Source organism: Myodes glareolus, chromosome 9 (assembly GCF_982192425.1).
Source record: "Myodes glareolus chromosome 9, mMyoGla1.1, whole genome shotgun sequence".
Lineage (NCBI taxonomy): Eukaryota > Metazoa > Chordata > Mammalia > Rodentia > Cricetidae > Myodes > Myodes glareolus.
Window position 1 is genome coordinate 23021597 of NC_142034.1, and position 17851 is coordinate 23039447.

General features: G+C 40.1%; 2 protein-coding genes across 2 annotated transcripts; both read left to right on the forward strand.

Annotated features, from left to right (window-relative positions):
- The first annotated feature begins 2020 nt into the window (after positions 1-2020).
- On the forward strand, positions 2021-2784 carry LOC148120792 (uncharacterized). Its single transcript, XM_087910003.1, has one exon. It carries the CDS (start codon positions 2021-2023, stop codon positions 2666-2668), a length of 648 nt encoding a protein of 215 aa, XP_087766129.1. The 3' UTR covers positions 2669-2784.
- A 10131-nt stretch (positions 2785-12915) lies between these two features.
- On the forward strand, positions 12916-13933 carry LOC148120793 (uncharacterized). Its single transcript, XM_087910004.1, has one exon. It carries the CDS (start codon positions 12944-12946, stop codon positions 13559-13561), a length of 618 nt encoding a protein of 205 aa, XP_087766130.1. The 5' UTR covers positions 12916-12943; the 3' UTR covers positions 13562-13933.
- Positions 13934-17851: the final 3918 nt, after the last annotated feature.

Genomic DNA, 17851 nt, shown 5'->3' on the forward strand with positions numbered 1-17851 from the left:
TCAATATTTCCAATTCAGGAAAATTTTCTCTGTGATTTAGATGCCACCGAGTGAAATGTAACTGGTTTTGCATGCTCTCTTCTGAATGAATGCAGCTCTCTAGTGTGGAAGTTTTAAGGAGAGAGATCTCAATTGTTGGGCACTGGGATAAACCATGGAATGTTACAACCTTGTGACACATATAATCTACTACAGACCTATTATGTGAACTATTATTTTGGGAAGGGTAGGCAAAGACAATTTGTAACCTTTGCCAAATGAATCAGCCATGTCTCCATCTAGCTTAGTGGCTATGATTGTTTACAAATTGTTTGACAGAGGCAATTCACTCTACTGTTTTAGTTGTGGGAGCTAGGCCTTGGCTTAATTCTCATGTGCAATTTTCAGTGTTGGGTTTGACCATAGACTCTTCTTGCACATGATAAACAGTGTTCTAAAAATGGATTTTAGTCTGAGCCCCAGAGAGCTTCATTAACTTCCCTAAATCAACAGGGAAACCTCTCCTCTAACAATCAGCTGGGTCTTTATTCTTTTACTCTTTCTATGATGTTTCAAATCTAGCAAGCATTTTACACATACGTTTCCATCCTTCACCTTCATCAGTGCTACAGAAAAGAATCCTAAAGTAAAAGCACACACACACACACACACACACACACACACACACACACACACAAAGAAAAGTGGCTTAATAAGCCAAGGAGAGTAAAGTTTGCATGGGATTGGTCTTTAAATTATCACCAGTTAGCCTCTCATTATTCAGTCTAAGAGAAGAAGAGAAAGCAACTTATCTCCTTCTCAGAAACTTTATTCAACTAGCCAGTAGGATGGGGACTGTACAGCTTGCAGTCTTTCCTCTGACCACACAGTATACAAATGCAAACAGAAATCCTACTATCGAAACACCCGCTTCCTTTCATTGTCTTGTTATGTCATTATTAACATAACTAAAGGAATCAGATCAGTCAACCATCTAACTCAGGGAGCAGGAGTGTCTATAGGGTCCAGGGCCTCAACAGACACAGTAATGTTGGGTACAAGCTAGACTAAGTACTTCACAACCTTTCTATTGCTGTGGCCCTTTAATACAGGTTCTCAAGTGATCCCAATATTAACATTATCTTTACTGCTACTTCATAACTGTAATTTTGATACTGTTAAGAACTGTAGTGTAAATTTCTGTGTTTTCTGATCATCTTAGGCACCCTGTGAAAGGTGACCTCCACAGGTTGAGAACCGCTGAATTTAGAGCAAGAGACTGTGCAGTAGGAGTTCTGACATCTTGAAACAGAAGCAATATGGCTGGCAGGATCAGGTAAAGTCAAAAGACAGGATGGCAAAGTAGTAAGGCCAAGAGAAACAACTTAGGGACATGCATTTTATGATATAGCTCAGCTCTGCAGCCAAAACTCTTCATAGTGACATTAAAATTTGTGTTAGAGATTTGTTTTTCATAGAAAAAAAGAATATAATCTAACTTTTTACCATCTACCTTACCACTTGGACATTATTCCATTTCCAGTTTTAAAAGATTTAGAAACTGAATCACAGTCTACACGGAGAGTTGTCTGGGGTCCAACCTTGTCCTTTTACCCTCCTCAGTCATGAAAAGATCTGTGGAAATAATAATGACCTGAGTACGCAGTCTAGCACTGTATAGCATGAGACTGAAGGGCAGAGGAATAAGACACACATTGTCTTGTGAAAACCCTTCCAGAAGGAACTAAATTCCATAGGAAACTTTGTAGATGGGTCATTGAAAACGGCCAATGAGCCCTAACACACCAGGAAAAGGAAACTCTTTTCCATTAGCCTTGAAAATTTAGCCAGGAAAAGGAACTTGTCTAATTTGATAATCACCTGTTTATGAACCTAAACAATAACAAGGGAAGAATGTTGCATGTGAACACAGCAGCCCCTCAGTGGAGTATAAAAGGGGATGTGGGCAGGGAGACTCCCACTTCCAAATCTTCCAACCCACCTTCTGGTAAACCCACCCAGAACCTCCACCTCTGACACCATGGTCAGCTCCTGTTGTGGCTCTGTCTGCTCTGAGGAGGGCTGTGGCCAAGGCTGCTGCCAGCCCAGTTGCTGCCAGCCCACCTGCTGCAGGCCCACCTGCTGCAGGCCTACCTGCTGTGTGTCCAGCTGCTGCAGACCCAGCTGCTGTCAGTCTGTGTGCTGCCAGCCCACCTGTTGCCGCCCCAACTGTTGCATCTCCAGTTGCTGTCGCCCCTGCTGTAGCAGTTCCAGCTGTTATGGGTCCACCTGCTGCAGACCCAGCTGCTGCATTTCCAGCTGCTGCAGGCCTTCCTGCTGCCAACCCAGCTGCTGTCGCCCTACCTGCTGTGGATCCAGCTGCTGCCGCCCCAGCTGCTGCATCTCTAGCTGCTGCCGCCCCTGCTGTAGTAGTTCTAGTTGCTGTGGATCCAGCTGCTGCCACCCCAGCTGCTGCATTTCCAGCTGCTGCAGGCCTTCTTGCTGCCAACCCAGCTGCTGCATTTCTAGCTGCTGCAGGCCTTCCTGCTGCCAAACCACCTGTTGCCGCCCCACCTGCTGTGTACCCAGCTGCTGCAGACCCCAGTGCTGCATCTCCAGCTGCTGTCGCCCCACCTGTTGCCAGACCACTTGCTGCCGCCCAGCATGCTCTAGCTGCTCTTGCTGCTGAGCACTCTCACCCACAGTCTCCTGTTCTTCATCACCCACTATTCCAGATGTGAACCATGAGTCCCTTGAGGCCCATTGTAAAGCCTCTGTCTTAACATATTTATTTTTACCTCCCAAATACACTGTCCCTGTGTCTCTGTCAAATGCACACAAAATTGAATTTTTATGAAATCTGTAAACTTATCCTTATATTTTTCTCTTCTCCATTTTCAAAAACAGCTTTCTCCCCTGTTTAAATAAAGTTTAGTTTTGCAAGAATACAAGTATGCATATGTCTCATCTCTCCATTTTGTCAATATTTCAGTTCATCTCTAACAGTGCCATGATCACAGTAGATGATTTCAGGTGTATCTCCTGTATTCCCCCAGTGTTCGCCTTCCATTATAGGAACAAGATTACATAGAGCAAACACACACATCTCCATGACCACCTCTACTGAAGAGTGGTCTGTAGGAAGGGTAAAGAAGCCCCCAAGCAGAGTGCTCAAGTAATAAAATGCATTGAGAGCGCATGCTCTCCACCACTTCCTTCCAAGAGGAAGCGTGTCACTGTGACGTTCCTGAGTCCCTGGGTGTCATGACAGCTAGTTGTCTCCTGTAATGCTCTGCTCATTGTGGTCCTTCTCAGCTTCCTCTTTGCCTGCTATGATCTTTCAAGTTCAAATTCCTCCTGAGACTATTGCCCAAGTAGCTACTTCATGTCTACCACTGAAGTCCACCATATCTGAGACTGCCCCACCAGTGAAACAACTCAAGAATCCCATATACAATTCATGGGTCACCCAGCACCCACACAGAGTCACCATGAGTGACTGTGCAGTATCAAGGCCTAATTTCAGGATTGCTACTTACTGTATTGATCTATGATTTCATGAACCTGTAGCTTTAGTCCAATATTTGTGCAATTGTGTTATACGATCCATCTTCAGTCTTTTTGCTAATTTAAAAAATGCCAGAAGGTTTCCATTTAATATTTAATAACTTAACAATGCAGTGTTTTATTATGACATTTTCATATGTACAGAAAGTAATCCCATAATAGGTCTGCTGTCTTGCCTTCCCTGACACTCATTCTCTCTCTGCCCTCTTGCTGACTTTAATCATTTTCCATCTCAATCCTCTTACTTTTTCCAGTCCTTTTTTTGGGTAGATTTCACATATGTAATGCCACATTTGAAGCTCCTTTTCCAGAGGCACACATGTTTTATTTAGTATGGTGTCTCACATTCTTCCCTGCAAATAGCAGGATTTCATTCTTCTTGGTGTGTGAATAATTCCCCATTGTGTGCATAAGCCACATTTCCATCACTGATTCATCTGCAGATACACACTGAGATGATTTTAGTACTTGACTAATATAAATAGCCACCTCATAAACCTTGGTGCATTGGCATCCCTATTGTATATTGCTTTCCGTGCCTTTCTGTGCACATCCAGCAGTAGTATGGCTATGTCATTCAGGAGTTCTACTTTAGATTTTGAGAAAACTCTGCACTGATTTCCAAGAGTGCCTTCTTTCACTCACACTTGCAGTGTATAAGGGTCCAACTCCTTTGCATCCACCATACCATTTCTTTTTGTTTCCATAATGGTAGATATTCTGACAAGGGTTGGCGGAATTTCAATGTGGTATGATTTAAATCCCCTTGTGGTTAAAAATATACAACCATTGTCCACGTGTTTAGTGATCCCTTATAAAGTTTCTCTTTGAAAGTGTCTGTTTGTATTTTATCTGCTTATTGATTGGATCTTTTGGTGTTTAAATTCTTAGGTCTTGGATCTGGAGAGATGGCTTAGTGATTAAGAGTACTGACTGTTCTTCCAGAGGAGCTGGGTTTAATTCTCAACACCTACCTTGCGACTCACAACTGTTTATAACTCGAGGGGATCTGATATCCTCATATAGACATACATGCACGCAAAACACCAATGCATAATGTGGTAGTTTGGATGTTTGGCCTCCATAATCTCATAGGTAATGTCACTATTAGGAGGTGTGATTTTGTTGGAGTGGATATTGGGTATGGTTTTGTTGAAGGAAATGTGTCAATATGGGTATTGGCTTTGAGGTTAACTATGCTCAAGATATCGCCTAGAGTCTCAGTCGACTTTCTGTTAACTGCAAGTCAAGATGTAGCCAGCAGCACATCTACCTACATGCCGCCATACTCCCTGCCATGATGATAATGAAATGAACCTATGAAACTGTAAGAGAGTCACCCCAATTAAATGTTTCTTTTATAAGAGTTGCTGTGGTCATGGTTTCTCTTCACAGCAACAGAAATCCTAAGATACATATGAAATAAAAGTAAAAGAATCATTAAAAAATTTTCTAAAAGAAAGAAATGTTATTGAGGTTATTATAATTTAAAAGGTAAATAAATACTTAGGTCATTATGTATTCCTCTGGGTAGTGTAAAGCTGACATAGATTTTCCCCCCGACTCAGCAGAGAGCCTCTTTATTCTACCAATTGTTTTAGTAGGCGTACAGAAACACCTAAGGAAGTGTCTCCTGATACAATTTCCACTTGTTAATTCTTGCTGTTGTTTCCTGAGCCATCACCACTCTACTCAGAGATGAACTACTGGTTATGTTATTGCTTGAATCATTCTTCCCATATTTTCATTTCATATTTTCAAAATTTTAGATCATGCATTGCATTAAGGTCTTTGATCCATTTGAATAAACTTTTATTTAAACATTTTTGGGGGAATTTCATGTATGAATACTGTATTTGCTTCATTCCTATGCAGTTTCTCCCAACTCCTCCTATGTCACCAACTTTTTCTCATGTTCAAGGCCTCCTCTATAATTATTGTTGTATGCATACACACACACACATATACATATGCATACACAGGGACAGAGAGAATGAGAGAGAAACAGACAGACATACACACAGAGACAAAGAGAGATAGAGAGATAGCCCATCAAACCCATCCAATGTTGTTCTTATGTACTTGTGTTTAGGGACTTGCTTTTTTGAGGAAGACAGGTAGGGATCAAGGGGATCTACTTGGTCCCCTACTCTATTATGTTGGTGTCTCCATGTGTCTTGTACTGTGCTATTAACTTGCTAATTTTATCTTGGCTCTACAATACCCACTATTGTGATTCCACAAACAAATTTAATGAGAATGAGATCAGGAAAACAATTCTAGTCACAATAGCTCCTGACAGACAAAGTAAAATATTTAAAATAAACCTAGTAGAAAATGGAATAGACCTACTTAGTAAAACTTATGAAATACTGAAGAAAAAAGACTAAAGAACATATTGAAAGGCATACCATGCTCAGGAATAGGCAGAGTTCTGAGAAAATAGCCATATTGTCAAAGTCTAGCTAATTTTCAGTGCAACTTCTACCACACATCCAATAGCATCCTTTATGGAACTGAAAAAAAATCTATATTTCTTGTGAAATCACAAAACATTAGGAATAGTCAATATAGTCTTAAACAAAAGAAACAACACTGTATATTTTTTAAGCCAACATATCCATGGTAAAAAAAAATACTTTCATGCTAAATGATGTTGTGTTGGGGGTTATGGTCCAAAGCTTTCAGTACATATGGTTGAGAGGAAGAAACTGCCAGGTGAATGGGATCTATATCTAAGCCCAACCATCCGAGAAACAAGACAGGTGAACATTGTGAATCACCTGTATTATGTACTGACACTAGCTCAAGGATGTGTGACCTGAATAGGCCACCCTACCACCTACTTCACACATCTATTGCTTTTATTCTGTGCTCACCAACTCATTAGTTAAAATTGCTACATGAAGTTATCTTAGGAGTATTGATGAACAACTACCTGCTGTATATGCAACTTACTTTGTAGAGTTACCAAAGATCCAACTGGAGAGTTTTGAGGGATTCATTACTATATCCTTATTGGAGTGTAGCTGTTATATTTCTACACCGACAGTTAAAATTCAAACTATAAACACCAGAACTGCCACAGTAGATCATCTAAAATTTCATTTATTCATCCCCATCCAACAGGCTTTTCTGAGTTTTGTCTCATAGGTGATTTCAAATCTAGTCAAGCAGACAACAAAGATTAACCATTATGACACTAGGTTACTAGGAATGGTGATAAGAATAGGAAGAGGGCAGTTACCAAGGGTTTCATATACCTTTTTATGATTTAGTAGCTTTTATTTCATAGCTTAAGGAAATAATGTGTTGGGTTTCTCATTAGGTGTATCTGGGACCCATCTGACTGAGCACAAAAGTAATTAGTAAATAAAACTGCCCATTCATTTCCCAGCTTCCCAGACTAAAACAATCACACAGAAACAATATTAATTACAACATAACTCCTATTAGCTCAGGCTTCTTATTAAGTAAGTCTTACATCTTAAATTAACCCATTCCTATTATTTTATATTTTACCATGAGGCTTTTGGCTTGTTACCTCTTGTTTCTTGGGAGACTACAGGGCATCTTCCTCCTTGAGGAACTACATGGTGTCTCTCTGACTCTGCCTATTCTCTCCCTATATCCCTTCTAGCTAAGCTACACTCTGCCCTGTCATAGGCCAAAGTAGTTTTACTCATTAACCAATAAAAGCAACACAGTACAGAAGGACCTCCCATATCATCTCCCCTTTTCTAATTAAAAATGAAGATTTTAATTTTAACATAGTAAAATTACATATGAAAAACAGTAATGAAGCAAGAATTATAGTTAACAATATTTTTTGTGAATCTAAATTTTCATATCTAATTTATCTTTTATCATAACTAAGGAAAACTATGACTATAATTATCTATCTTCAACTCTTTGAAGACCCCAGAAGGATATACTATTACCTAAGTAAACAGGAAGTGTAGGAGGAGGGCCTGCTTGTTCATCCCAGTTGCTCAGCTAGCTTAGCCCCAAAATAACCACACAGAAATTGTATTAATTAAATCACTGCTTGGCCCATTAGCTCTAGATTCTTATTGCTACCTCTCACATCTTGATTAAACCCATTTCTATTAATCTGTATTTTGCCACATGGCAGTGGCTTACCGGCAAAGATTCAGCATGTCTGACTCAGGTGGCTGCTCCATAGTGTCTCTCCAACTCTGCCTTCTTCTTCCCAGAAATCTGTTTAATTTTCCCCACCTACCTAAATTCTACCTTATCAACAGACCCAAAGCAGTTTTTTATTAACCAACGAAAGCAGCACAAAGACAGAAGGACTCCCTACACAAAGGAAGTGCACTGTAAGCAACTTTCAAAACTCTAGAATTGACAGAGACATCTCTCTGCCTGGACAGTCACCCAAAGTTTTTTTTTTTTTTTTTTTTTTTTTGCTTTATAGTGTTGGTGCATCCATATTCAGCCTACAGGTTCATAGTATCTGGCAGATTTTTTCATGAAGCAGGAAATTTGAAGATCTGTTCGGCCTTGTAATGGTAAAGTTCATCAGTTGTTTTCTTCTGTGTCCTGCAGAATGTTTGGAAGTTTCTTCTGTGAAGAAGGAACTCTGAAGGACCATCCTGTCTTTTGGAAAGTTCTGCAGTCATTTTTCTGTGGGTCCTGCATGTTTTCATTCTCTGTGCAAACAAAAGAGCAACAACTTTTCCAAAGCAAATATCTAGACTCAAATTCTAAAGTCAAGATACTTTTAAAGTATATATGTTGAGGTCTTTAATCCATTTGGACTTGATTTTTGTGCATGGTGATAGATATGGATCTACTTTCATTCTTCTACAGGTTGACATCCAGTTATGCCAACACCATTTGTTAAAGATGTTTTCCTTCTTCCATTGCATACCTTTAACCCCCTTGTCGAAAATCAAGTGTTCATAGGTTTCTGGGTTAATATCTGGGTCTTCTATTCGATTCCATAGGTCGACTTCTCTGTTCTTATGCCAGTACCAAGCTGGTTTCAATACTGTAGCTGTGTAATAGAGTTTGAAGTCAGGGATGGTTATACCTCCAGACGTTCCTTTATTATATAAGATTTTTTGGCTATCCTGGGTTTTTTGCTTTTCCATATAAAATTAATTATTATTCTCTCAAGGTCTGTGAAGAAGTTTGATGGGATTTTGATGGGGATTGCATTGAATCTATAGATTGCTCTTGGTAGAATTGCCATTTCTACTATGTTGATCCTCCCAATCCAAGAGCAAGGGAGATCTTTCCATTTTCTGGTACCCTCCTCAATTTCTTTCTTCAATGACTTAAAGTTCTTGTCAAATAGGTCCTTCACTTCCTTGGTCAGAGTTATCCCAAGATATTTTATGCTATTTGTGGCTATCGTGAAAGGTGAAGTTTCTCTGATTTCCCTCCCTGCTTCTTTATCCTTTGTGTATAGGAGGGCAACTGATTTTTTGGAGTTGATCTTGTATCCTGCCACATTACTAAAGGTGTTTATCAGCTGTAGGAGTTCTTTCATAGAGTTTTTGGGGTCGCTCATGTGTACTATCATATCGTCTGCAAATAACGAGAGTTTAACTTCTTCTTTTCCAATTTGAATCCCCTAGATCCCATTATGTTGTCTTATTGCTATTGCTAGAACTTCTAGCACTATATTGAAGAGGTATGGGGAGAGTGGACAGCCTTGTCTTGTTCCTGATTTCAATGGAATGGCTTTGAGTTTCTCTCCGTTCAGTTTGATGTTAGCTGTCGGCTTGCTGTAAATAGCTTTTATTTTATTTAGGTATGGGTATCCTTGTGTCCCCAATCTCTTCAACACCTTTATCATAAAGGGATGTTGGATTTTGTCAAATGCTTTTTCAGCATCTAATGAGATGATCATATGGTCTTTTTTCTTTCAGTTTATTTATATGATGGATTACATTGATAGATTTGCGTATGTTGAACCAGCCCTGCATCTCTGGGATGAAGCCTACTTGATCATAATGGATAATTTTTCTAATGTGTTCTTGGAATCGATTTGCCAGGATTTTGTTGAGAATTTTTGCGTCAATGTTCATGAGTGAGATTGGCCTGTAATTCTCTTTCTTGGTTGTGTCTTTATGTGGTTTTGGTATCAGGGTAACTGTAGCTTCATAAAAAGAGTTTGGCAATGACTCTTCTGTTTCTATATTGTGAAATACCTTAAGGAGTATAGGTATCAGCTCTTCTTGGCAGTTCTGGTAGAATTCTGCGTTGGATACTAAGCTCCTTTATAGTAAAAAACTTCAAAGAAAACACAATAATATGCATAATCAGACTCTCTGTGTATTTTCGTCTTTATGAGGCTTATTTTTTTTAACTCTATTACTTTTTAATATTTATTTTATAATCTTTACTCCTTTAATCTATGACTATTTGTACTCTGTCTCTTTAAAGACTTTGTTTTTTTATAAACATCTACCTTTTTTATAGCTGTCCATGCGTTTTTTCTTCACTCACAAAAACCTATGTACATCTTTTAAAACACTGTGTCTTATTTAGAGAACCTTTTCATATGAATTTGTTTTTATTGCATATATGGAATTCTTTTCTGATCAGAAGTGCTTCTTAAAATGCCAAGTCCTTTTTATGAACTTAAGTGGTACCATTGCTAGGGGAAATACGGCACTGCCAGCTTGCCCTGCCCAGCCCAGCATGGTGGAGTTGTTTGCTGTCTCTGAGAGTCATGCTTAAATCACAAACACCATTTAAATGTTCCTTTTCCTGACCTCCCAAAAGAGCCAGAAAAATTCATGCTGGTGAACCAGAAAGCAGCCGCTTTTAAAGAAAAAAAAAAGCCACACAGTTTTTATTGCATCTCTCTTAAATTATCCATGGCACACCTGCTCAGCAAAAGTCCATCTAGAAAAAAATTTATGGCTGCCAAAAGCCATGCTTAACTCTGATCATTTGTGTCTAGAATTCCTTTTAAATTTTCTTCAAATTTTTATGTGGACATAGTTACCAACATTGGAGTCAATTTGGTGTAGGGAAACCACTTGCTTCTCTGACACCTGGCAGCTCAGACCCGAAATAAACACACAGAAACTCTATTAATTAAATCATTGCTTGGTTCTTTAACTCTAGCTTCTTATTTACTAGCTCTTATTTCTTAATTTAACCCATCTTCATTAACCTGAGCATCACCATGAGGTCCTGGCCTACCAGCAAAGTTTCAGGGCATCTATCTCTGGCAGTAGCTCCATGGTTTCTCTCTGACTCTGCCACCTTTCTCCTAGCATTCAGTTTATTTTTCCCTGCTTAGCTCTGTTCCACCCTATCAGGCCAAGCCAGTTTCTTTATTAACCAATGCTGTGCACAGCATACAGAGGGGAATCCCACATCAACACGGTCGAGAAAAGACACATAGGAGCTAGTGTTCTAGACATAGTCATTTTAAACCAAGCTTGATTCTCTATTGTTCCATTCTGGGGACTGATGCCATTCATGTCCTGTGACTATTAAAGTGATCTAAAATAAAAACAAGGAATACTGTTTTTCAGTCTACAGCGCTCAAAGATTATTGATTCTAAATTACAAACAATTTTTATTACCTAAAAATAAATGAAATGTTGTTGATGTTGTTGTTATTTGTCATGTAGACAATTTAGTGAGGTGATATCTGATTTCACTACTCGTTGGGATAATATGAGGAGCATGATAAAATATGAACACCATGTCCAATCCCACAGCTATTAAATGAAGAGCCTTCAACAAAGGAGCAAGACACTGTTACTGTGTCTCCCCCCATGGGGAGGGGTTCATTTTTCAGTTCATTTTTCAGGCACTATGGCCTGCAACCTGAAGGTTTGAGATTCTGTGTACATTGACCTGTAGTGAACTTGCTGTTTTCATTTTCTTTTTTCTTTTTCTCTTTCTTTCTTTTTCAGCAGTGGGTAAAGGACTTTCTTAATATTCTTAAACAGAAATAAAAATTTTCACACTGATAACCACAGTCTCTATCCAATACCTTTGTTTCCTCTTTGGCTCATCTTATAACAGTGAATCCAACAAACAACTGCAAAAACCTCCTGTGTGTATCATTGTTTAATCTACATATAACCTAATTCACAGCTATAAGTCAATGAAGATGCAAGTAAATAAAATGTTTGCTAAGCAAGTAAGTGTAATAAAAATCCTGCAGTGTGCTTGGTCACTAAGTGGTCCTAATTAAGACATTTGATGATGTCATCACATAGCTACAGCAAGTCTCTGCCTGTTTCTATACAGAGACCATGAATAATGGACTGGTAGCATTCCTCATTTTTAGAAACCCTAATCATCTGGCTGCTTGGGTGGGAATTTTTGTACCCCTTAAGCCATTAATGTGTCCCCACTATAAATAAATATAAACTGATATCCTTTCATGTAGATATCTGCTTTTTAAAAGTACTCAATCTTTTTACATTTTTTCAAAAGAAGACCGGAGGGGTGAAGTCTAACCCACTTACCTGAGTAGAGACACAGGTGAGGCATCTACAGGGGTGAGGACCTTCCCAGATACAGACAGTCCAGAGCCAAAGAGAGCAAGAGGCAGGAAGTTGATCATTTTACTGAAGTTCAGACACACATTTGAGAAAAGCAAGAGCCTGGGTCAGGAGTTCCTACTAAAGAAAGAAGAACAGGCTACCAGAGACTGAAGGTAAAAAAACCTACAAGGCAGAATGAAGGCATCTAGACCTTGAGGTATAGTTGACCTAAAGCCTATCTTCCATAAGAGGTACTAAAACTCAGATAGAGTTTTGTTTCTGAAAAGGAAAATCATTCAACTTTCTACCTAAGATTGTTTTGTGTTTCTCATTGAAAAATAATCTAAGAAATGAACCATGTTCCACTTGGGATTTGTGTGTGTGTGTGTGTGTGTGTCTGTGTGTGTGTGCAATCAAAACTTCTTGGCCAAACTGACCCATTATGGATGAAGAGTCATCAGTATAAAAATGTTTTATCCTCGTGGGTCACCAGAAACAATTATGGGTCTTTAATAGCAATGGTTACTAAGGATAGGCACTAGAGCCATCTGCCATGACACTGAGCCATACAGTAGTAGATACACAATGTCATGTGACATTTGTTTGGAAGAAACTAAAGCGAGAAAGATACTTAGGAAATGGTTCAGGCAGAGCTGATGATGAATCGTAATACCAGGGAAAGAAGCTGTATTTTCCATCTACCTTGATAATTTAGCCAGAAGAGGAAACTCACTTAATTTGATAATCACCTATTTATTAACACAAATAATAACAAGGGAAGAATGCTGCATGTGAGCACAGCAGCCCCTCAGTGGGGTATAAAAGGGGATGTGGGCAGGGAGACTCCCACTTCCAAATCTTCCAACCCACCTTCTTGTAAACCACCCAGAACCTCCACCTCTGACACCATGGCCAGTTCCTGTTGTGGCTCTGTCTGCTCTGAGGAGGGCTGTGGCCAAGGCTGCTGCCAGCCCAGCTGCTGCCAGCCCACCTGCTGCAGGCCCACCTGCTGTGTGTCCAGCTGCTGCAGACCCAGCTGCTGTCAGTCTGTGTGCTGCCAGCCCACCTGTTGCCGCCCCAGCTGCTGCCGCCCCAGCTGCTGCATTTCAAGCTGCTGCAGGCCTTCCTGCTGCCGCCCCAGCTGCTGTCGCCCTAGCTGCTGTGTGTCCAGCTGTTGCAGGCCCTCTTGCTGCATCTCCAGCTGCTGCCGCCCCTGCTGTAGCAGTTCCAGTTGCTGTGGATCCAGCTGCTGCCGCCCCAGCTGCTGCATCTCTAGCTGCTGCAGGCCTTCCTGCTGTCGCCCCAGCTGCTGCATTTCCAGCTGCTGCAGGCCTTCCTGCTGCCAACCCAGCTGCTGCATTTCTAGCTGCTGCAGGCCTTCCTGCTGCCAAACCACCTGCTGCCGCCCTAGCTGCTGTGTGTCCAGCTGCTGCAGGCCTCAGTGCTGCATCTCCAGCTGCTGCCGCCCCACCTGTTGCCAGACCACTTGCTGCCGCCCAGCATGCTCTAGCTGCTCTTGCTGCTGAGCACTCTCACCCACAGTCTCTTGTTCTTCATCTCCCACTATTCCAGATGTGAACCATGAGTCCCTTGAGGCCCATTGTAAAGCCTCTGTCTTAACATAATTATTTTTACCTCCCAAATACACTGTCCCTGTGTCTCTGTCAAATGCACACAAAATTGAATTTTTATGAAATCTGTAAACTTATCCTTATATTTTTCTCTTCTCCATTTTCAAAAACACCTTTCTCCCCTGTTTAAATAAAGTTTAGTTTTGCAATAATACAAGTGTGCATATGTCTCATGTCTCCATCTTGAACTGTCATCCTCATTTGTCAATATTTCAGTTCATCTCTAACAGTGCCATGATCACAGTAGATGATTTCAGGTGTGTCTCCTGTATTCCCCCAGTGTTCGCCTTCCATTATAGGAACAAGAGTGCATGGAGCACACACACACATCTCCATGACCACCTCTACTGAAGTGTGGTCTGTAGGAAGGATAGAGAAGCCCCTGAGCACATTGCTCAAGTAATGAAATGCATTGAGAGCGCATGCTCTCCACCACTTCCTTCCAAGAGGAAGCGTGTCACTGTGATGTTCCTGAGTCCCTGGGTGTCATGACAGCTAGTTGTCTCCTGTAATGCTCTGCTCATTGTGGTCCTTCTCAGCTTCCTCTTTGCCTGCTGTGATCTTTCAAGTTCAAATTCCTCCTGAGACTATTGCCCAAGTAGCTACTTCATGTCTACCACTGAAGTCCACCATATCTGAGACTGCCCCACCAGTAAAGCAACTCAAGAATCCCATATCCAATTCATTGGTCACCCAGCACCCACACAGAATCACCATGAGTGACTGTGCAGTATCAAGGCCTAATTTCAGGATTGCTACTTACTGTATTGATCTATGATTTCATGAACTTGTAGCTTTAGTCCAATATTTGTGCAATTGTGTTATACCATCCATCTTCAGTCTTTTGACTGATTTTAAAAAATTTCCAGAAGGTTTCCATTTAGTATTTCATAACAATACAGTGTCTTGTTATGACATTTTCATATGTATATAAAGTAATCCCATCTTAGGTGTGCTATGTTACCTTCCCTGACATTCATTCTCTCTCTGCCCTCTTGCTGACCTTAATCATTTTCCATCTCAGTCCTCTTACTTTTTCCAGTCCTTTTTTATTGGGTAGATTTCACATATGTGAGGCAACATTTGAAGCTCCTCCTGAGGCTCACTTATTTTTTTATTATGGTGTCTGATATTCTTCCCTATAAATAACAGGATTTCACTCTTCTTGGTGGGTGAATAATTCTCCATTGTGTGCATAAGCCACATTTCCATCACTGATTCACCTGCACATACACACTGAGCTGATTTTAGTACTTGACTATTATAAATGGCCACCCCGTAAACATGAGTGCTTTGGCATCTCTATTGTATATTGCTTTCCATCTCTTTCTCTGCACATCCAGTAGTAGTATGACTATATCATTTGTGAGTTCTACTTTAGATTTTGAGTAAACTCTGCATTGAGTGTGGCTGACCACAAAAGTGATCAGTAAACAGAGACTGCTCATTCGTTTCCCTGCTTCCCAGACCCAAATATTCACACAGAAACTATATTAATTACAACACTGAGCCTATTTACTCAGGCTTCTTATTAAGTAACTCTTACATCTTAAATTAACCCATTCCTATCATTTTATGTTTTACCATGAGCTTGTGGTTTGTTACTTCTTGTTTCTTGGGAGGCTACAGGGCATCTGCCTCCTTGAGGAACTACATGGTGTCTCGCTGACTCTGCCTACTCTCTTCTTACATCCCTTCATAGGCCAAAGCAGTTTTACTCATAAACCATTAAAAGCAACGCAATACAGAAGGACATCCCATATCATCTCCCCTTTTCTAATTAAAATTGAAGGTTTTAATTTTAACGTAGTAAAATTACATATACAAAAGAGTAATGGAGCCCCAATTTTAGGCACAAGTCAGTCTATGTTGCAATAAAGCAAGTTGTAGCACTCTGTTCGCAAACCCCATTTAAATATTCCTTGGCCAGACCTCCCAAAAGAGCTAGAATCATTCATGCTGGTGAATCAGGAAGCATCTGCTTTTTGGAAAAAGAACCCACACAGTTTTTACTGCACCTCTCTTAAAGTAGCTGTGGAACCCTGTTCATCACAAACTCATCTAGAAAAAAAGTTGTGGCTGGCAAAACCATGCTTAACTCTGCTCTTTTGTGTCTAGGATTGCTTTTTAAGCTTCCTCAGGTTTTTATGTGGACATAGTTACCCACATTGGAGCCAATTTGTTGTACGGAAACCACTTGTTTCTCTCATACCGGGAAGTTCAGACCTGAAATAATCACACAGACACTATATTAATTAAATCACTGCTGGGCCCATTAACTCTAGCTTCTTATTTACTAGCTTAATTAAACCCATCTCTATTAATCTGTGCATCACCATGAGGTCCTGGCCTACCAGCAAAGTTTCAGGGCATCTATCTCCAGTGGCAGGTCCATGGCTTTTCTCTGACTCTGCCACCTTTCTCCCAGCATTCAGTTTATTTATCCCGGCTTAGTTCTGTTCTACCCTATCAGGCCAAGCCAGTTTCTTTATTAACCAATGGTATGCACAGCATACAGAGGGGAATCCCACATCAATACAGTCAAGAAAAGACAGATAGGAGCTAGTGTTCTAGACATTGTCATTTCAAACCAAGCTTGATTCTCTATTGTTCCATTCTGGGGACTGATGTCATTAATGTCCTGTGACTATTAAAGTGACCTAAAATAATAACAAGGAGTACTGCTTTTCAGTCTACAGTGCTCAAAGATTAGTAGTTCTAAATTACAGACAATTTTTATTACCTAAAAATAAATGAAATGTTGATGATGTTGTTGTTATTTGCCATGCAGATAATTTAGTGAGGTGATCTCAGATTTCACTGTTCATTGGGATAATATGAGGAGCTTCATAAAATATGGACACCATGTCGAAGCCCACAGTTATTAAATAAAGAGCCTTCAACAAAGGAGCAAGACACTGTTACTGTGTCTCCCCCCATGGGGAGGGGTTCATTTTCAGCCACTATGGTCTTCTGCTAGCTGAAGGTTTGTGATTCTGTGTACATTAATCTGCAGTGAACTTGCAGTTTTCGTTCATTCTCTCTCTCTCTCTCTCTCTCTCTCTCTCTCTCTCTCTCTCTCTCCCCCCCCCCCTCTTTTAGCTGTGGATAAAGAACTTTCTTAATATTCTTAAACAGAAATAATTTTTTTTTTACTGATAACCACAGTCTTTATCCAATACTCCTGTTTCCTCCTTGGCTCATTTTATAACAGTGAATCCAACAAACAACTGCAACAAAACTCCTGTGTGTATCACTGTTTAATCTACATATAACCTAATTCACAGCTATAAGTCAATGAAGATGCAAGTAAATCAAATGTTTACTAAGCAAGTAAATGTGATAAAAATCCTGTAAGGTGCTTGGTCACTAAGTGGTCCTAATTAAGACATTTGATGATGTCATCACATAGCTACAGCAAGTCTCTGCCTGTTTCTATACAGAGACCATGAATAATGTACTAGTAGCATTCCTCATTTTTAGAAACCCTAATCATCTGGCTGCTTAGGTGGGAATTTTTTGCACCCCTTAAACCATGTGTCCCCACTATAAATAAATATAAACTTATATCCTTTCATGTAGGTATCTGCCTTTTAAAAGTACTCAATCTTTTTACATTTTTTCAAAAGAGGACCCAAAGGGTGAGGTCGAACCCACTTACCTGAATAGAGACACAGGTGAAGCATCTACAGGGGTGAGGACCTTCCCAGACACAGACAGTCCAGGGCCAAAGAGAGCAAGAGGCAGGAAGTTGATCATTTAACTGAAGTTCAGACACACATTTGAGAAAAGCAAGAGCCTGGGTCAGGAGTTCCTACTAAAGAAAGAACAGGCTGCCAGAGACCGAAGTTAGAGGAACCTACAAGGCAGAATGAAGGCATCTAGACCTTGAGGTATAGTTAAGCTGAAGCCCATCTTCCATAAGAGGTACTAAAACTCAGATAGAGTTTGTTTCTGAAAAGGAAAATCATTCAACTTTCTACCTAAGATTTTTTTGTGTGTTTCTCATTGAAAAATAATCCAGGAAATAAACCATGCTCCACTTGGGATTTTTGTGTGTATATATGTGTGTGTGTGTGTGTGTGTGTGTGTGTGTGTGGTCAAACCTTCTTGGCCAACCTGAACCATTATGGATGAGTCATTAGTATGAAAATGTTTTATTCTCATGGGTCATCAGAAGCAATT

Bases quoted from the DNA above. Each gene is read 5' to 3' on its own strand.
- LOC148120792 (XM_087910003.1), top strand. From the start codon at position 2,021: ATGGTCAGCTCCTGTTGTGGCTCTGTCTGCTCTGAGGAGGGCTGTGGC.
- LOC148120793 (XM_087910004.1), top strand. From the start codon at position 12,944: ATGGCCAGTTCCTGTTGTGGCTCTGTCTGCTCTGAGGAGGGCTGTGGC.